At 41.0% G+C, this 22,160-nt stretch overlaps 2 protein-coding genes across 2 annotated transcripts; one reads left to right on the forward strand and one right to left on the reverse strand.

Annotated features, from left to right (window-relative positions):
- Positions 1 to 1,243: 1,243 nt before the first annotated feature.
- Positions 1,244 to 7,543, reverse strand: LOC110486594 (phosphatidylcholine transfer protein). The gene is made up of 6 exons (XM_021558315.2): positions 7,359 to 7,543; positions 5,087 to 5,204; positions 3,628 to 3,707; positions 3,076 to 3,247; positions 2,835 to 2,902; positions 1,244 to 2,305 (listed from the first exon to the last, which is right to left on the reverse strand). The coding sequence occupies exons 1-6, from the start codon at positions 7,389 to 7,391 to the stop codon at positions 2,225 to 2,227; spliced, it is 552 nt and encodes a 183-aa protein (XP_021413990.2). The 5' UTR covers positions 7,392 to 7,543; the 3' UTR covers positions 1,244 to 2,224.
- A 1,276-nt stretch (positions 7,544 to 8,819) lies between these two features.
- tmem100a (transmembrane protein 100a) lies at positions 8,820 to 12,013 on the forward strand. Its single transcript, XM_036941314.1, has 2 exons — positions 8,820 to 9,213; positions 10,406 to 12,013. Exon 2 carries the CDS (start codon positions 10,507 to 10,509, stop codon positions 10,936 to 10,938), a length of 432 nt encoding a protein of 143 aa, XP_036797209.1. The 5' UTR covers positions 8,820 to 9,213; positions 10,406 to 10,506; the 3' UTR covers positions 10,939 to 12,013.
- Positions 12,014 to 22,160: the final 10,147 nt, after the last annotated feature.

The following is a 22,160-nucleotide window of genomic DNA, read 5'->3' on the forward strand; positions in this document are numbered from 1 at the left end:
ATGTAAAGTAATGAAATCATGTTGCTGTGACATGTTGAGGAGGTAGGAAAATGACCAAATGGTATTACCTTCAGATTATGTAGCCACAACGTTGTGAGAAGGTAATAGTCTAGTCAATAATTACAAATTCATTAAGTTGGGGTTGGTCGTGGTTATGCAACGTGTTTGCTGGGAACCTGTTCATGTTGTACATTTCATTTTAGACTGGGGTGACATTTTGTTCTATGGTTATCTGTAACTCTGCTGTGTGAGTAATTATTGATGCGTTGTCAGTTATAGGCGCTCTGCCTTAGAAGTCAGAAACTTCAGTATGTTGGGCCCTTTAGTGTATTTATTTTTTTACCTTTATTTAACTAGGTAAAGTCAGTTAAGAACAACTTCTTATTTACAATGACGGCCTAGGAATAGTGGGTTAAACTGCCTTGTTCAGGGGCAGAACGACATATGTTTACCTTGTCAGCTCGGGGATTCGATCTTGCAGCCTTTCGGGTTACTAGTCTAACGCTCTAACCACTAGTCTGTAATGTTTATGTTTGCCAGTGTTGTTCGTCAACTTGTCAATATCCATGGGTTCAGCTCACCCTCTATACCTGTAAATAAATACTTCCAGCTGAATCCTGCCTGACTCCTAAAGCCTTGCAGTTAGCACCCCCCTGACAAGAAGGTAGGGTCCACTTTCTCACAACCTACAGTAGGCCTATGAGAATAACATCGCATAATTACAACTAAGCTCCTATACCACCGATGTAGCCAGACATATTCTATAGGACTCACCATACTCATCACTGTTCACGAGGTTCGGTTTTTCCGGCCTCTCGCGGATTTTATGCTGTCGACGAATTTTAAGAAATAACTTGCAAAGTAGGCCTAGACTGCTAAACGTTGGCTAGGCTCTACCTTTTTCAGATGTCAAGAAATACCCTGTCAATTTATCTTCAACATAACTCGTTTTTACAAAACACAGCAGTGCTTCCGGTGAGAGAATTTAATTAACAGATACAATGTATCAAATTTGAAAGGTCAAGTAAAGTATATCAACTTCATCACGCAACATCAGGGCCGCGCGGCGTGAAAATGTCATTTTTTACAGCAAGGGGGAGCGCGAGCCACAGAAACAGTTCATTTCATTGGTCAATGCCAAAAGGTGGAAAATACAATTTGTTAAAAATTGTGTTCGATGAAGGTGATAGTCCTGTTTTGAAAAGCATCTACAGGTTGCAGTCAAATAATGCATGATGCAGTGTTTCATCTCAGCCGTCATTTTTATTGATATGTATTAGATGGTGATACAGTGTGTATTACTTCCATAGAATTGGATGCCTAATTGCAACCACACAAGGATAAAGAGGTATAGGCCTACTGTAGCTCTCGAAGATTCAACATATGAATAATTAACTTAAACTATTTAATTATCGTGTTTTTGTAAATTTCAAGTATCACAACAAATCACTCCAGGCAACTATTAATGATAGGACAAAATCCGTTTTTTTTTTTTTTATGTACATTCAAAATGTCCAATAGGGAAATACAAATTAAAAATCTAGTGTGCTTTTGATTCAGCCTTGCTTGCCTAAGCAACAACGTTGCATTGTAGAGTACAGAAATCCTTCCTCAATAGAGCTGCTGAGAAACTAATCATTCACAAATTAATAGGCTGATGAACAGTAGAATTACAGCACTGCATTTTTTCCTATAGACATTAAGGTTTGGAAGTTGATTTGATTTCAGTGCTTAATCACAAGTGCAAAAATGCATATCATTCATTGGCTGAACATTCATAAATAAAACAATGTAGGATTTAAAAAACAACATACATTTGACCATAACAAACAACAGGAAAATAAAAGGAAAAGCCATTGTAGTCAAAGAAACAGTACTCGTTAAAACAGGGGGTAGATCACTACAGATCTCATCCAAGCCCTTACTGTGGGCATGCCCAAAATACAACATTTACATAGGAGTAGGAATTCAGTACCAGATAACTTCAATTGAAATACATATTTTTTATACAACTAATAACTAAAATACAGTACATGCCCCAGTCAGTACCACATCTAGCTGCAGATTACACCAACACCACTTTCACCTATTGACTTTGTAATAAGTCTCCAACCATACCCAAAACACCCACAATGGCCCTCAGACACTAAGTGTAGACTTTATTGAACGATGGGCTGAAAAATGCAATCCTTGTGGCTTTGATGCGACTTCCCACAAAGGGCGTTCATTTCTTGTTCTTCTGGCAGTAGTTTGAGTAATTGCCACAGGCCTTCTGCATGTCTGTAAGGAAGGCAGGCACTCCGCTCTGTTGAAACACGAGGAATAGCTGCCTTTGTCAATGAACGTCATGGATAGACTAGCAGAGTGGGGCAACAGAGAGGAACCATTGGCATCCTAACACAAAACATCTGCTTGAGATTAACAGCGTGAATAAAGCCTTCCAATTGAGATAACAGGGCATGCTTTGGGGCAATCAAAACTGGCAAGTAGATATAAATGTGAGTAAACAAAACATTTTCTTAATTCTATAGTACTCCTTTATTATTACTCTACTATGAATATGTCAGCCATCCCACCAACCGAAAAAGATGAGCTGCTACACTCTTAGAAAAAAGGGTTCCAAAGGGGTTCTTCAGCTGTCCCCATAGAAGAACCATTTTTGATTCCAGATAGGACACATTTTTGGTTCCATGTAGAACTCTCTGTGTACAGAATTCTACCTGGAACCAAAAGGGTTCTACCGGGAATCAAAAAGGGTTCTTCAAAGGGTTCTGCTATGGGAACAGCCAAAGAACCCTATTAGGTTTTTAGATAGCACTCAGGTCTGAACTCACCTTGGCTGCCCAGTTCACAAGCCAGGTTGGAATATTACCACCAGGGTTATCAAAGTAATTCATGAAGACTGAAAGAAAATAATGCAAATGTAAATGTCTGTCAATAAAAAGCAAGTGACTTCACAGACAGATCCACAACAGATTCAAGTTCAAAACTGAACAGTTTCCCCTATAGACATTTAAATTGGTACTACAGGGATGAGTTCTGATTGGATCTGGTGTACTCTAGAGTGAGCAGTACCTTTAGCGCCACAGGCACCATCACTCTCCATGGCCACAGTCTGCTTGTAGTCATTCACTCGCTGCACCCCACTCTTCTCTGGTAAAGGGGACTGTGGGGAGCTCTTAGCCAGGACCACCCAGATCTTCCTGCTGTCCACGTCAACGTCCCTCCGCTCCCTGACGTACACGTACTGAGGTTTACACTGTTAAAGAAGCCTGGTAGAGATAATATGGTCTAATGTGGTCCACACCCCGTGACTGGATCAGTTACTCCTTGAGAAAATATACTGTCCCGTGTTGTCACCTAAAGAACAATACATTTCTCACGTTACTCTTAATACTATAAACCATACTTGCTTTCACTTCACCATGACGGCCCCATTGTAAATGTGAAACGGGGGAGAGAGAGAAAAGCAAGATTGAGACATTGTGGGTGGGTGTATACATAGAACATTTAGTAAAAATGTTTTTTTTTAAAAGCACAGGCCTATTTGCTTTTACTGAGAAACATGATTACATGATATTGTCTACAGGTATTATTTATTTGGACATTTTACTTCATTAAGGATACGTCTCTGTTTGACAGAGGAAAAGGGTATTTCACCTCCCAGTAGATTGCTGAATGACCATCATAGTCCTTCTCATGCAGCTCTGCAAAAAACAAAAAGGGCACACACAAAATAAAGCAGTGCTTACATCATGAAACATCAGTCATCTATTATACTATAGGTATTATACTATAATGTCATACTATTCATTACATGATTAAATCATACATCTTCTAGAACACTGGCTGCACTTAGGGGGAAAAAAGGTTATATCTAGAACCAAAAGGGGTTCTTCGAATAAACCCTTTTGGTTCCAGGTAGAACCCCCACAGGGGGTTCTACGTGGAACCCCAAAAAGTTCTACCTGGGTCCAAAAAAGGGTTCTCATATGGGGACAACCGCAGAACCCTTTTGGAACCCTTTTTTCTAAGAGTGTACAGCGCACATCAAGATACACTCACATGTGCAAGCAAAGACACCAACAGCACTTTCAGAATACAGCATCTATCCAATCTATTGAAATGGCAATTTTATTCAACAGCAAAAAGCTTGACGGCAGTCAGGAGCTGAAGCCAAGGATGTGTTTCCAATAAAAAGCCCACTCCACCCTCTCACGCAACAAGTCTCTGGGAGAGGCAAATGTGTTACTTCAGTTAGTTATCATTTCCAGGATATCCATAACCCTGTTGTCTCTTCTTGAAAAAGGACAACAGTACAGTATTTGGAAATCCCAAAACAAGATATGGCCAATGATTTAGGCCTACCTTGTTAAGATGGAACCTGTTGGTCATTTCTCAGAGGGTCGGCGAAACAAAAAACAAAATTTTCAAGATACAAGCCCTTGAAAGAACATCTTCAAGTTTGCTTGTTTGTTCACACAGTCTAGGCTTATATGAACATTTGATTAAGCACGTTAATACAAAGGATACAACAACATTAGCCCATGGCTATACCAGAGTGCTAACTACCCAACTACGACATCAATAGCTACAGTCTATGGCTAAATTCAGGTGGACAGACATGTTACCTGTTGGATACTTTGGGGAGGCAAGAGAGAACAAAAGATGAGAAAAGTTATTAACTGCAAAAGGGGCCCTGTGCTCTTGTTGTGATCCTCATGAAAACTGAGATAAAAGGGATTCTTGGTTATGATTGGTTTGATTGGGATAGAAAACATGAGTGAATGGAAAAGGACAATGGAAAGGTGATGTTTCAACTATTTTGTGGAGCTCATATTTTAGATAATTAAGTAAGAGTTAAAGGGGCTATACATATGAACAATAAAACATGCATAAGTAAGCACCATATAAAACAAGCATTAATATGCAATACCATGTCATCAATACTCAACCAAACTGACAGAATTGAGTTGCTTATGAATGTGTTATGAGTCTTATAAAATGGCCCTTATTAGGGGTTGAGTGCGACAAGAGGTTTGAATGGAAGAAAGTCGATCTAGGGAGAGTTTGTGTAACTCTTTACCTTTGACATATCCATCCCATTGTTTCCGATAGGGCAAGTCCATGTAGACATCAGCACACAGTTCTGGAGTGCAGGTGACAAGCACTCCAAAGACTTTGTACTCATAAAGTCCAGTTTCCTGTGAACAGCATATGAAAGAAGTTCTCTCTTCCAAATATATACCACACCTACAATGTAACTAATCCCATACCCCAGGGCTCTGATTATTGCCAGTTGGAGAAACATGCAAACCAAAAAATGTGCTGGATTTGCAAAGGATATTATTTCTCCAGAAACTTGAGCTGGGGATAGAGTTAGGCAGGGGGTTTATTAAAAAAACAAACATGCATTCTGTGAAAAGGTACTGTCTGAGCATGCGTAAAGTTCTAGACTACAATTTGGCACACCATACCCAACAGACGCAGCACAAAATGCAATATTTGGCATATTTCTGAGGGTACCATTCATCCCACTATCTCTAGCCTACAACACCACCATTAAGTTTGCCGATGACACAACAGTGGTAGGCCTGATCACCGACAACGATGAGACAGCCTATAGGGAGGAAGTCAGGCAGTGTGGTGCCAGGATGACAACCTCTCCCTCAACGTGATCAAGACAAAGGAGATGATTGTGGACTACAGGAAAAGGAGGGCCGAGCACGCCCCCATTCTCATCGACAGCGCTGTATTAGAGCAGGTTGAGAGCTTCAAGTTCCTTGGTGTCCACATCACCAACGAACTGTCATGGTCCAAACACACCAAGACAGTCGTGAAGAGGGCATGACAACACCTACTCCCCCTCAGGAGACTGAAAAGAATTGGCATGGGTCCTCAGATCCTCAAAAAGTTATCCAGCTGCACCATTGAGAGCATCCTGACTGGTTGCATCACCGCCTGGCAACTGCTCAACCTCAGAGTGCAAGGCACTACAGAGGGTAGTGCGTACGGCCCAGTGCATCACTGAGGCCAAGCTTCCTGACATCCAGGACCTCTATACCAGGCGGTATCAGCGGCCCTCAAAATTGCCAAAGACCCCAGCCACCCTATTAATAGACTGTCCTCTCTGCTACCGCACGGCAAGCGGTCAAAAAGTCTAGGTCCAAAAGGCTTCTTAACAGCTTCTACCCCCAAACAATAAGACTCCCGAACAGCTAACTAAATGGCTACCCGGACTATTTGCACTGACCCCCTCACCCCCCACACATTTTAGGCTGCTGCTACTCTGTTTATTATCTATGTACAGTCACTTTACCTCTACCTACATGTACATATTACCTCAATTACCTCGACTAACCTGTGCCCCTGCACATTGACTTTGTACCGGTACCCCCTGTATAACCTCGTTACTGTGATTGTTGCTCTTTAATTATTTGTTATTTTTCTATTTTCTTAATTAGTATTTTTGTTTTATTGTTTACTTCAATTTATTTAGTAAATACTTTCTTAACACTTAACACTTGTCTTAAAACGGCATTGTTGGTTAAGGGCTTGTAGGTAAGCATTTCACTCTACACCTAATGAATTCGGCACGTGACAAATAACATTTGATAATTTGATTTGGATTTTTCTTTTAAACCTAGCATAAAAATGAATCCTTGTACCTGTGTCGGCAAATATCAAAATGTTTGCCTTGGGGTAAGTTGAGCATTATTGAAGTGTTTTCTTTCCAGGCATAATGCAAGGCATTATTGCTGGGATATGAGTTAGCAACAGGGCCTGGCCTATGTATTTTTTTTTTAAAATTAGGTACAAAGTGTTTTTTTAGGTGTTAAGCCTTAAAATGACGAATACAAAAAAAGCTTTCGTAATTGTGTTGAATTGCGCAGGTAAATTGTGCCAAAAGGCCACTTTTATGGACAAGCTACAGTATGCTTTCAAAACTAATGTTTACATTAATTCTGAATGGCTCAACTTACCCCACTCTCCCCTAGCCTACTCAATCATCAACATGACGTTTAAAACACTTTAGTTGATGATAACGAATAGCGACTTCCGCATTTTGACAGTGGGCCTGTTCCTCGAGTCTAACGTAGGCTACTCACAAAATCTGCTATGCTATTTCATGTAAATTTCATTTTCGACGTGAAAATAATACAACGTATGAAACGTGAAAATAGTCTACGTGCGAGCACATCAAACATATCGATGCCAGTGCGTCATTCAATCACGCCAATCGGCATAATCTCAATGAATAAACTATTGCTTCGCCAGCTAACGACGCTAACCGCCGATAAGCTAACACAGCAGTTTTCACTTTCTATTCCTGTCTCAAAACAGTAACTTAAATGTACCTTGTCATACAGCCGGTAAATTTTGACACCCATTGTCTCTGTGAAAAACTCCCACCCCCCCCTCCAATTGAGGTTTATCTAATTCTTTCCATGCCTCCAGAAATTCCTCATCTGTAAAGTGCAGCGACATGTTTTCAAACCGTGCTCTGACATTTGATCATGTGATCTAGGACTCAGTGTGTGCGCTTCAGACGCCGTGCGTGCGCTGAAGTGCGGCAGTCATTCCAGTGATATACTTAGAATCACTATCTATTTATTTTTGTGATTGAAATTGTATTTTGGATTTAAACTGTGCATGTATGTGTGTGGTTAATGACTATCTGCACTGCACTGTACTGTTTTTGGAATGCTCCTTTGTCTATCCCACCTCCAAATTGAAGTGCCATCCAAGGGAAAATATAATTTGGAAACACTGACCATCTCCAATTACAATAGAGAGGAAACATAATCTGTAATGCTTTGTGTCCTGCTGGTGCCCTGTCTCAGTTGCTTGTTGATTATTATTCTGCGGTTAACCACTCCCATTCCATTCAGAAATCCCAAAACTGTAGGCTTTTTCAAATATAGGATAAGCTTCATCTGGTGGTTTTAATCAAATATGTCAATGCCTTTAGGAACTTCCAGAGGTAGAACCCTGGACCTGTGGTTTAGCATCCTTTGCACTCTTCTTTTGCCAACACACCAGGCAAATTCAGCATTTACATATGCCACTGATTGAAGTTAGGCCCAAATGATAATCACTCTAAAATATGTCACTCCATAAGTGCCTCTGAGGGATAGTTTAGAGATATGTCATATTACTCAAATCAGTTTTCCAGCCGGACAGTATATGGTCCAGCTAAGGGTTGTGGAAGAGCCATGATTTCCCATTGCCACTGTCTCTTTTTGGGAAGGGATTTACTGCAGGAAGGAAGAGACAAGACAACACCCTGTATCACATTACTATGTGTCAGATCTGTCTTGGGGAGCACTTGTGTTACAGGCAGTAGGCATATCCCATCCACAGGCCCTGGTGGCTGCCATTGGATCACAGGCATAGCATGGGTGTGTGACAGCATGAATTTCTAGACACATAGGTCCTATGAACCATGGTCCCAGTTTGATAGACCTTATGTCATTCATCGTAGAGAGTCCCTTGTTTTAATTAAAAATAACCAAACATGAAGATATGTGCATGGATATTCTTGTAGGCTCAAGTGTGTGTGTTTGTATGTTGTATGTGTTTGTATGTTTGTGTGTGTGTATGTTTGTTTGTAATGATGTGATAATATTGTATTACATCAACTGCTATTACTCATCTTCGTACTAGCCAAAATTTGCTTCAAATGCCTATTGGGCAGTTCTAGGCTATATAAATGTGTCTGGACATCCCAACAGCTGTGCTTCATGTTGGCCCTGCCTTAGTCAAAAGAGGTTAAAAGGTCCCCCCTCCTCTGAAGCCAAGATAATAATAAAAACCTGTGGCCTGCTTTTGGTTCACCCCACCCCCATAGCCACCGATATTCTACAAACGTGCTTGCAATGCAAGAAGATGGCAGTCAAACAGTCGTTTTCTTACACAGGAGGAAACGCACAGGGGACATCCGATGAATGGGAGTCAAATTCCAACACAGCGTTTACGGTGCTGTAGACTGGCTGAGCGAAGTGGAGAGTGAAACTGTGTTCTGGACCTACACATTGAATCTGGCTTATAATTTAATGTACGGTACATAAAGACGGAGGGGAGTCCCACTTGTGTCTGCTTTTGAAAGTATACGGAGTTACTGGAATACAAAAGCGTATTACAGTCCATGTTTTATTCATCGATGGGCAAAACCACATTTTAAACGGTGCGGGCATGGAAAATGCGTGCAAGGTAAGTTTAATAAACACTTCGTTAGACACTTATCGAACATGCTGATTTTTTTCTTCATCACACAGTATTCACTGTGTGTTTATCGGAAGATGGTCCACGCGTAAAACTCGATCTCTCCAACCCAAACACTTTTCCTCAAACATGATATGTTCCCTTTTATGTAATATTTATAACAACTTGAGATAACGTGTTTATATATGGTAGGTAGACTATGCATGTGGCACAGCTAAGGCTACAATATTTTCCATGACTAACTTTCTAGACACATTGAAATTCAATTCAAACATAACACCCCTTAGAGCAAAACCACAGCAAAACCGCATGATTTTACATGTGTACAATCACACAATTTCACATTAAACTGTACTTGTGAAATCATGTGAAAATTTGATTTTGGAACATTTCACATGTGTAGTTTCATGTTATCTATCACATGTTGCATTACTTGTTGTGGCATGTTATCACATTAACTTCACATACTATCACATGTGATCACATGAAACCATGTGTTTTTGGAACACTTCACATGTTCACATGTGAAATGAATGTATTTTTTCTATCAGGGACCTCATCAACAAAGGTTACTATAATAAAGGACTAGGCCTATTACAATAAATAGGCTATAAGTTAAATATATTCCATATAGAATATCAATTGCAAAAGGTCTACAATTTTGCACTAGGCCTATTAGAGTAATACATTTCTAAGATGTTATGACATGGACTAATGTTTTATAACAAGCATCTTGAATTACATTTTTTATTATATTTTCTAAGTTTGCAGACATGGAGAAAGAATGACTGCTTGTGAAATTGCTGATGATTTTGAGGCTGCTCGGATTACACAGAGTAGTTTGTAATGCCATCTCCCACGCTCTCCAGGGAATGTGACAGCTTGTGCAAGGTGGAGTGGTTCTGGGTCATTCAGCCAATTTCTGACTTTGCTGGTCCAGAGGCTAGCATTGTGCAAGGAGGTTGCCTGGAGTTACTAAGTGCCAAATGAAGGCTCATGTATTAAGCTGTCAACAATTCAGACTGAGGCCATGTGCATGCACATAATAGCTACTTAAATGATTGATTAGGCCTGTTTTATTATGTCCAGTGAGGCTACAATTGGGCAACATGTTGAGGAACATATGGATTTTGACACTCCCTTCACTATGACATAACAAATTATATATTTCTTCACATAGATTGGGACACGCTGACAGAACAACCTCAGGATATAAAAAGTGAAGACCCATCTGTGGTTAAAGTGAGGATCCATCTGTGGTTGGAAAGAAGCACAACTTTGATGCTGGATCCTGCGATGCCAGAGGAACCCAGCAAAGACCCCATGACAGTGCCAGCAGCCCCAGAAAGAGCTGTCATGGAGAAGGCCAACATCAATGACCACACTCCGACTGTGACTATAATAGCTATCCCTTTGGTCACTGAAATCCAACTGAACGCGGCAACAGGTGGTGCAGAACTCTCCTGCTATCGCTGCACAGTGCCGTTTGGTGTGGTCATTCTCATTGCCGGTATTGTGGTCACTTCTGTGGCCTACAGCTTCAACTCACATGGGTCCACCATCTCTTACTTTGGGCTGGTGCTACTATCTGCTGGACTGGTGCTATTGGCGCTAAGTGCGGTATGCTGGAAGATGAGACTTGAGAGAAAGAAGGAGAGGCGGAGGGAAAGCCAAACTGCATTGGTCGCAAACCAGAGGAGCATCTTTGCATGAAGGGAAAGACTGATCATCAGGAGAGAAATAAGTCTGTGATATGTTTGGGTGCGAGGCGAAACAGAGGTAGGGGTTAATTTGAAAGCAGAGTGGAGACAGCTGTATCCAGATGTTTTCATGACTGACCAACGTCTGTGGTGGGTCGTTGACCTGCAAGGCTTTGACCTCAGACTGTCTCTAGGCTAAGCAAGTCAAAACGTCTTAGCTTTCATTGAAGTTGTTGGGTTTTTAATCTGTCAAACAGACTGGTCACATCTGGGAAGCTGGGCAGACAGCCAAACTGAATGTATCAAAATTAAGACAAATTACCACTGTACAAAGCAATGGAGAGGATGTTTCCCATTAATCTACTGTTGCATCTGGTGTCTTAGATTTACTGGGAGGGATAGTGGTCTGAAAGGAGGGGGACATGGGGAAATCCAGAACAATGAATCATGCTTCATTTACCATGTTTTAGGCATAACATCTCTCATAAAGTCTGATTGTTCCTTTTCATTTCACACATAATTATGTTCAATTACCTGACATGGGAATATGGTACTTACATGTAAATATGTAGTGATATATATTGGCATTATGGGGACACAAAAACGTGTTGTTTTTGTTTGATGTTTATTATCGTATTCTCTGAAACAAGTCGAGCTCAGAGATAAAAGTCAATTAGATGTCACACAGTAATTATGTATAGTACCTATGATGTACCTATGATGTCATAGGTAGTATTGCATTATGAGGGAATATGATTATTGACTAAATATAACTTACATCGAATTAACCTTTATTAACTATTCTCTGTAAACACTGTTCCACACCATGACTAACATGGTGTTCTATGTAACTATGACAACAAGATTCTTTGGAATTACTAGCATCTTGCCACAGTCTTTCTTGTTGTCACTACAGTACTTGCCATTGTCAGTAAATATATTTCATATGTTGAGCGATATGAAATGTTGTAGTATTTTATTCCACTTTAATATAATCATTTTTATGTATGACTTCTCTGTTAACAGTACATCAATTGTTAATAGGTTATAGTGAGGTTTAATAAACTCTCATCCATATTTAAACATTTCATTTGTGTCCGTTTTCATGATCCAAAGGTTCACTATGTATGTATTCTGAAGAGAACAGCTGATATATAGGGGAGAAGTCGAAGTGTTCCATGAGACAGTCTGGCTCATATCAGCTATTAGCTTGACATATCAAATTAAATGATCTTTCTGTTTAACACAACAACACATGGTCTATTTCAGCTTTGGGGGTTTTTAATGACTGAAATGACATAATAGAATGTCTCTCACTTAATGTATTTGTCAAAGAAGAAAGAGTAGGGCACAACTGCTAAAAGCAGATAAGTGGTGTGACTTGAACATTCAATAGTGAATTGAAGGAAGTGTGTCTTTCTCTCCTGACGTACACCACTAAGTCCAACTCCTTATCCTGGGGTTCCATTGTGTATTCAACCTTATGCACTTGTTCTGCCCTTTGTTGATTGTTTAAACTGCTTTGAGGGCAGGTTTGCCTAGGATTACATTTCATTAATTTGCAGTGAATGAAATGTGTTCGTGATAAGGATAATAAATATTGTTTATGTATTATATAAATAAGTTACAGTATTAACATCTACTTAATATGTTTTCTAATATTACAATCTATTCATTATTTGTTGTTGTTTTGTACCTCTGTCAGGATCAAATTATGTAGCTGCCAAAGGTGACATCACTGTACGCTTTGACAGCTGAGAAATCACTTCCACCGTTTCTTCCACTATGTAGTAAAGTCCAAATAATCTGCATAACAGTGCTCAGTTGGCCAACAGAATCAATACTCCATTCTACCTTCCAATACATACATTCCCAAAGGTAAAAGGAAGTTGGACTCTCCTGTTTGACTTGGTTTAAAATAGCACAGACTCGGAGGTATATTTATAGGCAGCATTTGCGTTGCTATGCGTCCCTGTGACACCAGACACTACAACTAAATGGTTTGCTTGCGTCAGAGGAGCACCTACAACACACTTTGTCACTTTTGAGGGCGAACCTTACCCCACGCATAGGGAAGCTCCTTATAGGGGGAGAAAGGAGTCATTCAGACACCTGACTCTGAGACCAAATGTTAATCACTTAGTAAGATGTGTCCCTTTTCCACATGACAGGTTACCAGCAGCTAGGGCTAAGAAGCAGTGAAGTTGGAAAAAAGGGGTGACCTGATATGGGATTTAACAGGTGCTCTCCACAACCGTACCCTCTTTCTGAATTTGTTGTACGTCACTTTTTTTTTGTTCCAGGGACTGCCAAGCAGATAATTATGTTTATGAATAAGACAAAAGTGAGATTGGATCAAATTCTTTGAATTGAATCGAAGAAGCCCATAATGGCTAGCTGTTACAAGCCAGAATGGGATGAGCACAATTAAAAGTAATGAGGCCAACATTACAGGGATCCTTTTCAGTCAGTTACCTCCAATCAAATACTTGATTAAAAAAACCCCAGAGAAGCATGACTTAACCATAAACAGCTTGAAATAATCAAAATATGTGGTACCAGAGGAGCAAAGGGCTTATTTATTACAGCTTCTATTTCAAATGACGTCCAATCAATGACCTTGGTTGACCTGGAATATGAGGTCAATGTTTTAGAAATATTTTTTTCATCGTTGCTTGTGAGCTCACCCTGTTATCATCAGGCTGTTAGGGCTGTTGGTGTAAAGGAAGACAAATTCTCACATTAGGTGTCTGCACACAAATAAGACGGCTCATGTTCTTGAACAGTCCAGCCCAAATGGAAAAACAGCTAACCATATCCTAATAATTGTGGATTGTTCACTTGAAAACAGTGTTACAATTATTCACTTCAAGAGATACGTTGCTGTTATGAATATTAGAACTGGGTTTCTGATCAATGTGAAACTGTCATTTGAAGTATTCTGTGGTCAGAGCTTCTCATATGTCCAAACCATTGTAAATTCATTTTGAGGTGACCTTTAAGTTGCTCTACAAGAGCTGGTGGGTTAAAGAGCTGGGAAGTGACTGTTAGTTGCTCTACAAGGGCTGGTGGGTTAAAGATCTGGGAGTGACTGTTTAGTTGTTCTACAGGGGCTGGTGGGTTAAAGAGATGGAGAGTGACTGTTTAGTTTCTCTACAAGGGCTGGTGGGTTAAGAGCTGGGGAGTGACTGTTTAGTTGCTCTACAAGGGCTGGTGGTTTAAAGAGATGGAGAGTGACTGGTTAGTTGCTCTACAAGGGCTGGTGGGTTAAAGAGCTGGGGAGTGACTGTTTAGTTACTCTACAAGGGTTTGTTGGTTAAAGAGTTGGGGAGTGACTGTTTAGTTGCTCTACAAGGGCTGGTGGGTTAAAGAGATGGAGAGTGACTGTTTAATTGCTCTACAAGGGTTTGTTGGTTAAAGAGCTGGGGAGTGACTGTTTAGTTGCTCTTCAAGGGCCGGAGGGTTAAAGAGCTGGAGAGTGCGTCAGCCACCTTTCCCCTGGACGATTGGCCCATGTCACTACTTCCTCTGTAAACTCACCCCACCTGACACTCAGCGACCATGGGCACAGGCCAGCTGATGCAGGAAACAATAGGCAGCTTGCCTGCTTATCAGACACAACCCTCCCATTTCTTGAACGTGAGCAGTTCTTTGATGGTTATGTCAGTGGATACAACAAAAGTGGAACCTTGGCAATCAGGAGAGGGTTTTGATTAGATTGTTGCAGTAGTCGCTTGTAAGAATGCTTGCCTTCCCAAATCTTCACTGTCAGAAATATTTGTTCACTTGGAGTTTCAAACTTTTAAGTTTGTGCCTCTGCTGAATTTCAACATTGGCCCATGTTCTTGAAAACTGAAAGAGCAACCACTGAAACATGCTAAATTCCATGTATTGGTTCAGCCCTTCAGATATTCCAATCTATATTTCAAGCGCCTCGTCAAGCAATGTTTTCTTCCTGCTCCTTCTGAAAGGTACTAAGTGCACACCGTCCAAGGTAAATAAATCGCTTATCAAAAAGTATTTCAAGGCAATCGTTAACCACAATTATGGTGGTGGTTCTCTTAAACAAATGATTATTGTGATAGCTGGGAGAGGATAAACATATTAATAACTTTTTATTGGAAGAAATCCAGACTACATCCATTATCCAAGAAGCACATTTTACCTTAAAAGGAACAGAAAAGCCACTATGGCATTCACAACAGTTATCTTCACTGGCACTGCCCAAGACTGTCTTTTCTTTCATGCTGTGCCAACAGCTCTCAAAGAGGTGTCTGAAGTGCTGCCTGCCCCGCTGCCTCTGGGGTCCTAACCCATGGTATGTCCTCATTCCCATGCACACTGGAGGTAAAGCCCTTCCTGACAAACTCAACAACTCAGAGGGATAGAGGATGCACTGGATCGCCATTAAATCTCAGTTCAACCCAAGATTTCCCACTGTTGTTTTAAAAGAAAAACTTAAGCACAGCTTTTTAAAGACTTTTTTAAAACTGTAAAGTTCTTCACCCTCTTGTATCTGGCAGTTTAACTTGAGTTTTGAATCTTGATTCAACTTGACATGAACAACTCTCAGCAGAGTAAAATAAGTCTGAACAACAAACAATGCAAGATCAGTAGACACTGTGACGTTATTGAGTCTGGACATTGTGTAGAACCTTGGTGGGTCAGGGTCTCTAGAAACAACTCTTTTTTTGTTTTGTATTATTTCCCTAAATTTTTATTCAGACTACAGGGCTCTCTTCAGCCATAACAAAAGGCCATCTTGACTGATACAATCTTGACGATTGAAGCAGCTGCAGCTCCCCCAATGCCCAACAACGACCAACTGTTGAACGAGCACATTCATCTTCTAATCGATTGTGCTGTGTAGTATCTTACCTCTTGTCTCCTTGTAGCCAGCCACCCTTCTGTCTCTCTCCCCACAGACTTCCTAATTAAACCAAGGAGTGTACTGCTAACAGGGGTTTCCCTTTGTTTCTCTTTCCTCATCAAGACCTCTCTCAAACATAGTGAGCCTCAACCAGCTGCCTGCTGGAAAAGGGTGAAAATGATTCCCATCATGCAACAAAGACGGAAGGACGTCAAAACGGCACAAAGGGAAACCACAAAAGTGACATCCTATCGTGACTGTATTGTTGACTCCGTCAAGCATGAAGATACATTTAATCCATTTGTCTGAAAAGAGGAATGAGAACAGACATGGTCAGAGTTTGGTTTCACTGTGATACATAATACAGGATAGTTGGCCGAATTCCTGTTGAACCATGGTGTATGTTGTATCTTGTGATTTACAATGCGTTGCAAAAAGCTTAGAGAGATAAATAGTATGAACAAGGCAGTGACGGATATGTTATTCATGGTCAATATGTTGGCTCAATGTTGATCTTGAAAGAAGTTCTCACCCTGAAACAATCTAATCCTCGTACCCTTGTTGGAACAACAGAGGAACAATCACTCCTGTCACGGTGTAAAAGACCAACAGGGCTGTTTCATGTCAATCTCTGACACCAACAGGAAAAAAGCGACTTCCACAGTGTTTACCAACTCTGCCTCAGGAAATCTGTTTGTAATTTGCAAGTTCTCCTTTGAAACCAGGGATTTGGAAACAGCTGTAATTGAAGAGTTATCTATTAATCAGTGTTTATTTTTTGCACTTCCACCTTAATTAAAGTGTGTGTGTGTGTCTATATTTGTGTGTGTGTGTATGTGCACGCGCATGTGCGTGCATTGTGGACAGTGAGTTAATGCCGGAAGACCTCAAGTGTAATTGGTTAAACTGCAATAATACATGCAAGGTGTTCACTCTTTCCAGTACCATATTCTTGCATGTGTGCCAAGAAACATCTTGGCAAGCATGGCCAGTCTTTTTCCCCTAAGTAAATTAACTAAATAATTGGAATGGTTCAGAGAGGAAATGACAAGGTGTGTCTGACACAGCTGCAGAGGTCATTTAACAAACAATGATGTCATGGGAAGTAGCTTCTTCACAGCACTTGGTTTCCTTTCATCTGAACAGCTGAGCTACTTTGTAAAAGGTTGGATTTTCCTCTATAGGCGTTCAAAAACTCCATTGCATAGATCTTTTTGAATGGTAAGTAGAAACTTCTACTTCTGCTGTTGGTTAGGTTACCACCTTGATATTCCTCAACAGATAAACTAATACAGTTATGCTATAAATGTATTGATCTTTGGGGGGAAATGAACAAATTTCAAGGAAATAACCTAAACACTTCATCCTTGAATGCATTAATGGAGACCAAGACAGGAATGTATATTTATTTACCTTCTTCTGCCCTTATGTGACATGAAGTGAAAGCCCAGAGGCTCTCCTATTTGCCACGCTCTGTCAGGTAACTTTCACACCCAGAAGCTATGGCCCCATAAACCTGCCTGGGAGCCTAGGACTTGGTCAGACTTGGTCACACAGAGCACAACAAGGGAATGTGGCCCATATGAGAGTAGTGGGACCCCAGCTCCAAGCACCACCTAATCTTGAACAGGTGTGAATAGGTTACTGTGGGAAACAGTGGGGGAGCGTTTAATGTGGTCTCGGGGTGTAAATCGGCATGCTTTTAATCAGCTCTGGACGTTCTTCTGAGCGCTGCCTATGGAAGAGAACGGCAGCATTCCTGATGACGTATGCAGGGCAATGGAGAGGGGACACAGTCAGGGCATCTGTTTTGTAGTGCCCCAATGACTTATTACTGTGGCCAATGGGACCCTCATGTAAATCTGAGCTCCTCTGGAGCTGCAAGGTGAAAGAGTCTCTTTGATGGTGAGTGAGATTTAAAACAAATAAAACAAGTCAACAATGCATTAGACGGAGAAAGAAAACCCTTCGACAGCTCTCTGTCCTCCTGAGTATGTAGAACATTGCTATAGGTTGCAATGTGTTCTGAGAAATATGGTCAGGAAGAGTGTTACAAAGGATTACACAGGCTTCATGTAGAGTAAAACAGTTAATTGAAATCCTATTACTCCATATTACATACATGTCTAAGTAGGCTACAGATGTAGGATCTTAATTTGAGCCAGTTTAGTACAGCAGGAAACATTTTGTTAGGGCAAATCATGCATATAAAGTCTGATATGTGGAAATGACTAACTTTAGAATCCTTTTAAAACCATGAATACACTACAAGTTTGCATTTCCTCTTGTGCAAGAAAATTCTCAGCAACAAAAGAGTGAAATTAAAATCCTACATCTGTAATTTAGTGCTGTCTAAAAACCATTTCAATGATTAATGTGGTGTTTCGGTAAGGGTCTTTACATGTGTCACATGCGCTTTAACACCACTGTAAAAGCACTCCTCTCCCAGGCTAGGCTTTAAATGTAAGTCACATGGTACACAGACTGGTGGTGCTTTGTGGGGTCCTTGACTAGAGGAAGCCATGAGCTCTGGGAGGAGCAGGTTCCCACACCCAGAAGAAGAGATGGAGGACAGGCTAACACAAACAGTCCGCCTTTCAGGAAGGAAAAGGCTCCCTTTAGGCCTTTATCAGATCTGCGAGCGCCTCAGTCCGCCAGTCGCCTGCCAGCTGCTGTCCCCCCGAGAGGTACGGCTTCACCCTGGTCCAATTTAATGGTCCCTTTACTCTGAAATAATCAGTCATCATAATGCACTACTAATATATCAGGCTAGCTGCTAGGTCACTCCCTTATTTGGGTCTGAGGACAAAATGCATACAGGGGTAGAGTCTGGAACTAGTCTGTGAGTTTTGGGACCAATTTCAAGAATGCAGGCTAATGGCAACACTATCAGATAGGGCTAGACCGGCAGTGCAATGTGTGATGACCTGTGCACGGTAGGCCTACACCCCCTAACACATGTTCAGGAAGGTCTGGCCAACATGATACAGCAATGTGGTAACAATTACTATAGAATGAACAAAATAACAGATGTGTGGGTAAGTTAGGTTTACCACACCACACATGGATTCCTTCCCGTTCAGGTCTAATTTCCTGATCAAACAAGTTATACTATTCATAAAAACAATTCTGAAGGAAATAAACACAGCACGAAACAAATCCTCAACCCCATGGTTCTTCAGTCTAGATCCCCTCTACTCTCTGTGCCCATGGACCAGTATGTCTCTCCTGTGGTATTCGTACACAATGCGGCCGAACAGGAGCTGCCCTCGGCTGTCTTTTGATTGCATAACCCTGCCTCTTTGCTTACCTCATGGAACATCTCTGGAGTAACTCATGGAGACTGAAGACACAAAGAACAGGGACACGTTCACAACGTCTGCTGGCTTCAGCACCTCATGACTGTGTATGCCGCTTGGACAACTCCGAGTGAGTAATAGTTCCCTTATGTCCAGTAAAGAGGGCTGTGTCTATGTTGATCTTTTTTCTAAACTTACTAAACCCTTATGTAAAGGAATCGGGTGTGGAACGGTATATTTAATGGGGGAAGGAAACTTTGATACTTTGAAACTTCAGTTTAGTTAAACCTTTCAGCAACAAATGTTTTCTTGGTTGACTCCTCCATTCTTTAGATAGAAACAGATCTCAGCAACAGTCATGTAGGATAGGGACTAGGAGAAGATGATATCCCACTAACGTCATAGGGAAACCTTTGCCACATCGAGGAGGTCTCGATTTTATGGGTTGTTGAGAGAAATTGATACACTAACGCATTACAAAATTAGCACTCTGGTTTAAAAAAAACCTCTGCCTGAAACCTCTGCAATATTTTTTACTGGCATGGCTCAACTCTCCAAACTTGTATAAAATATATCTTACATTCGTTAATAGTAGAAAGAACACAGTGTACGCCACTGTCCGCCGATTGAATTTCAATATTACCAGATCTGTAAAACAGAGCATTTTAACCTAAAATGTAAACATGCTGCCTTTTGATTGATGTCAGTTAAGTTGTAACAACTGTCTACATTTGGCGCACCCTCATGGTTGCCCACAGAGGCACCATGGCAACAAAGACAAGAGTGCTTGAATACATACATGTCAAGACAAAGGTCTATGCTGTTCAGTATTTGAACGTGAAGCTAGTATAGGCAAGAAAGGCTCTTGGGGCCCTGTAGTGCCGATTTATCACATTGTGTTGGATTGCAGAGAGGGAGGGACCTTTTGAATGTGTATGCCTTGTAACTCATTTGTTGTGGACTTGGAGGGGTGAGGGTGGGGGGTCAGGATATGTCTGATGGAGGGAGGGACACCACCGAGTATTAGTGGCATGCTGGGAAAATAAACAAACATGGAGCAGAATTGTGTCTCTTTCCCTTGGAGGTAAAGTCTTTGTGCTCTAGCAGAAAGTGAGGCTTTTGTTAACAGAAAAGTCAAAGAAAAGACTAACCCCCCTAGCGCCCTCAGACATCTACACACAAAAAGGTTCCATCCAGACAGAGACGACAGATGGGAAGGCCCAAGGCCCTCCGGCAGGTTTCTCTACATACATATCCTTTCTCCCCAGCACTCTCAGGACGTCTGTCTGCTTCCAGTCCCGTGGAGACGGCCGGACACCCTGGCACCAGGTCTGGAGCTGGGAAAGATCGCCGGCTCAGATGTAAACAGGAGAGAGACCCCACCCATGGGCATTGGACAGACAGACAAACCTGACATATCCTCTCCTGTAATCACTTCCAAAGAACTCAACAAAAACATCCCTCAGCTTTTCCTTCAACCCAATGTTAATGTGCTGCTTTTTGTTTAGCAATCTTGAAAATGAAGCTATATGGATTGCAACGCACAAAGTAATCTCATTGATGCTGCAAATGACCGTACCAATATTAAACCATACCCACAATGTCATCTCATTGCCAAAATGTACCATTTCCCAGAAGGAAATTCTGGCCTCCAAAAATAAGGTTGATGTTTGCTAAAAAATGCATGTTGACTATGTTCTGCATATCAATTCACAGACAGACAGGCTGACTGTATTAATGCTGAGGCCGCCACACAAGGGCGTAGCCTTTTCCAGATGCTCATTTTGGGAATTTGACCAGATTAACAAGTGATGACGAACTGACTGACGTACAGAGGACTGTCAGAGGACATGGTTGCTCAATGAGGACTTTTTACTCAAAGACAGAGAAGGCATTAGTCTTCTTCATAAGCTTTCATGAAATATTGTGCCGATTGTCCTTCAGAAGCCAAAATAACCCTCTAGTTTTAAATCAATGTCCAAATGGACAGTTAGATCATGACATGTTGGTGTGGCTATGAAAAATCTTTGTAACCTTTGACATTGGTCACAAGAACATTAAAAACGTATTAAAGGCATGAAAATCCAGTTCTGCTATGAAGTAACAGTGAATCCTAACTAAGCCTCTGATGGTATTTGGAAACATGAAACCTATTTTTCAAAGAAATCCTTACTTTTTCGAATTAAAACAGCTCTGTCCTTTGTTCTAAAAGCCCATGTCATCTGTTTGGGGCTTGTCCACAATCATCCTGATAAATGGCAAAATGAGCCAGAGGAACATGAACTCTAAAAACAGAGCTGTTAGAAGTTCATCAATTCACATAGGATCTATCTGGTTTTATCTAAAACTCATGCACTCATAAAAATGCACCAATCATCTTTGTATTGAAGCGCCTAATAAACAAATATTTATTACGAACGACATCAAGTTACATTACAGTTTGCCTGTCCACATACATTTAACCTTTATTTAACTAGGCAAGTCAGTTAAGAACAAATTCTTATTTTCAATGACAGCCTAGGAACAGTAGGTTAACTGCCTGTTCAGGGGCAGAACGACAGATTTGTACCTTATCAGCTCCAGGGTTTGAACTTGCAACCTTCCGGTTACTAGTCCAACACTCTAACCCCTAGGCTACCCTGCCGACAGACACAGGAGTGTGTGTATGTGTGTAGGTGTGTGTAGGTGTGTGTGTGTGTGTGTGTGTGTGTGTGTGTGTGTGTGTGTGTGTGTGTGTGTGTGTGTGTGTGTGTGTGTGTGTGATGGCAGTCTGGGTCAAAGTTCAGATTATCATCCTATAGATGGTGCTGTTCCTACTGCGCAGCTCATGTTGGCGATGATGACTGCCCTCTGCTGCTCATCTAACCCTCTCGCTTGAAAGCAAAAGGATGAAAACCATACCACAGGAACAACATTAGCTTCACTCAGTAAAAATATATCAGTAAATAAATATGGTAAAGAAATGTCCTTGTGGTGGACGTTTTCTCTTCCACAGAGCATGTGTATTTGAAAATGAAAAATGGCACTGCCTTAATTGACATGCGTCAGCACAGATTATTGACCTCA

This window comes from Oncorhynchus mykiss, chromosome 13 (assembly GCF_013265735.2).
Source record: "Oncorhynchus mykiss isolate Arlee chromosome 13, USDA_OmykA_1.1, whole genome shotgun sequence".
Classification (NCBI taxonomy): Eukaryota; Metazoa; Chordata; class Actinopteri; order Salmoniformes; family Salmonidae; genus Oncorhynchus; species Oncorhynchus mykiss.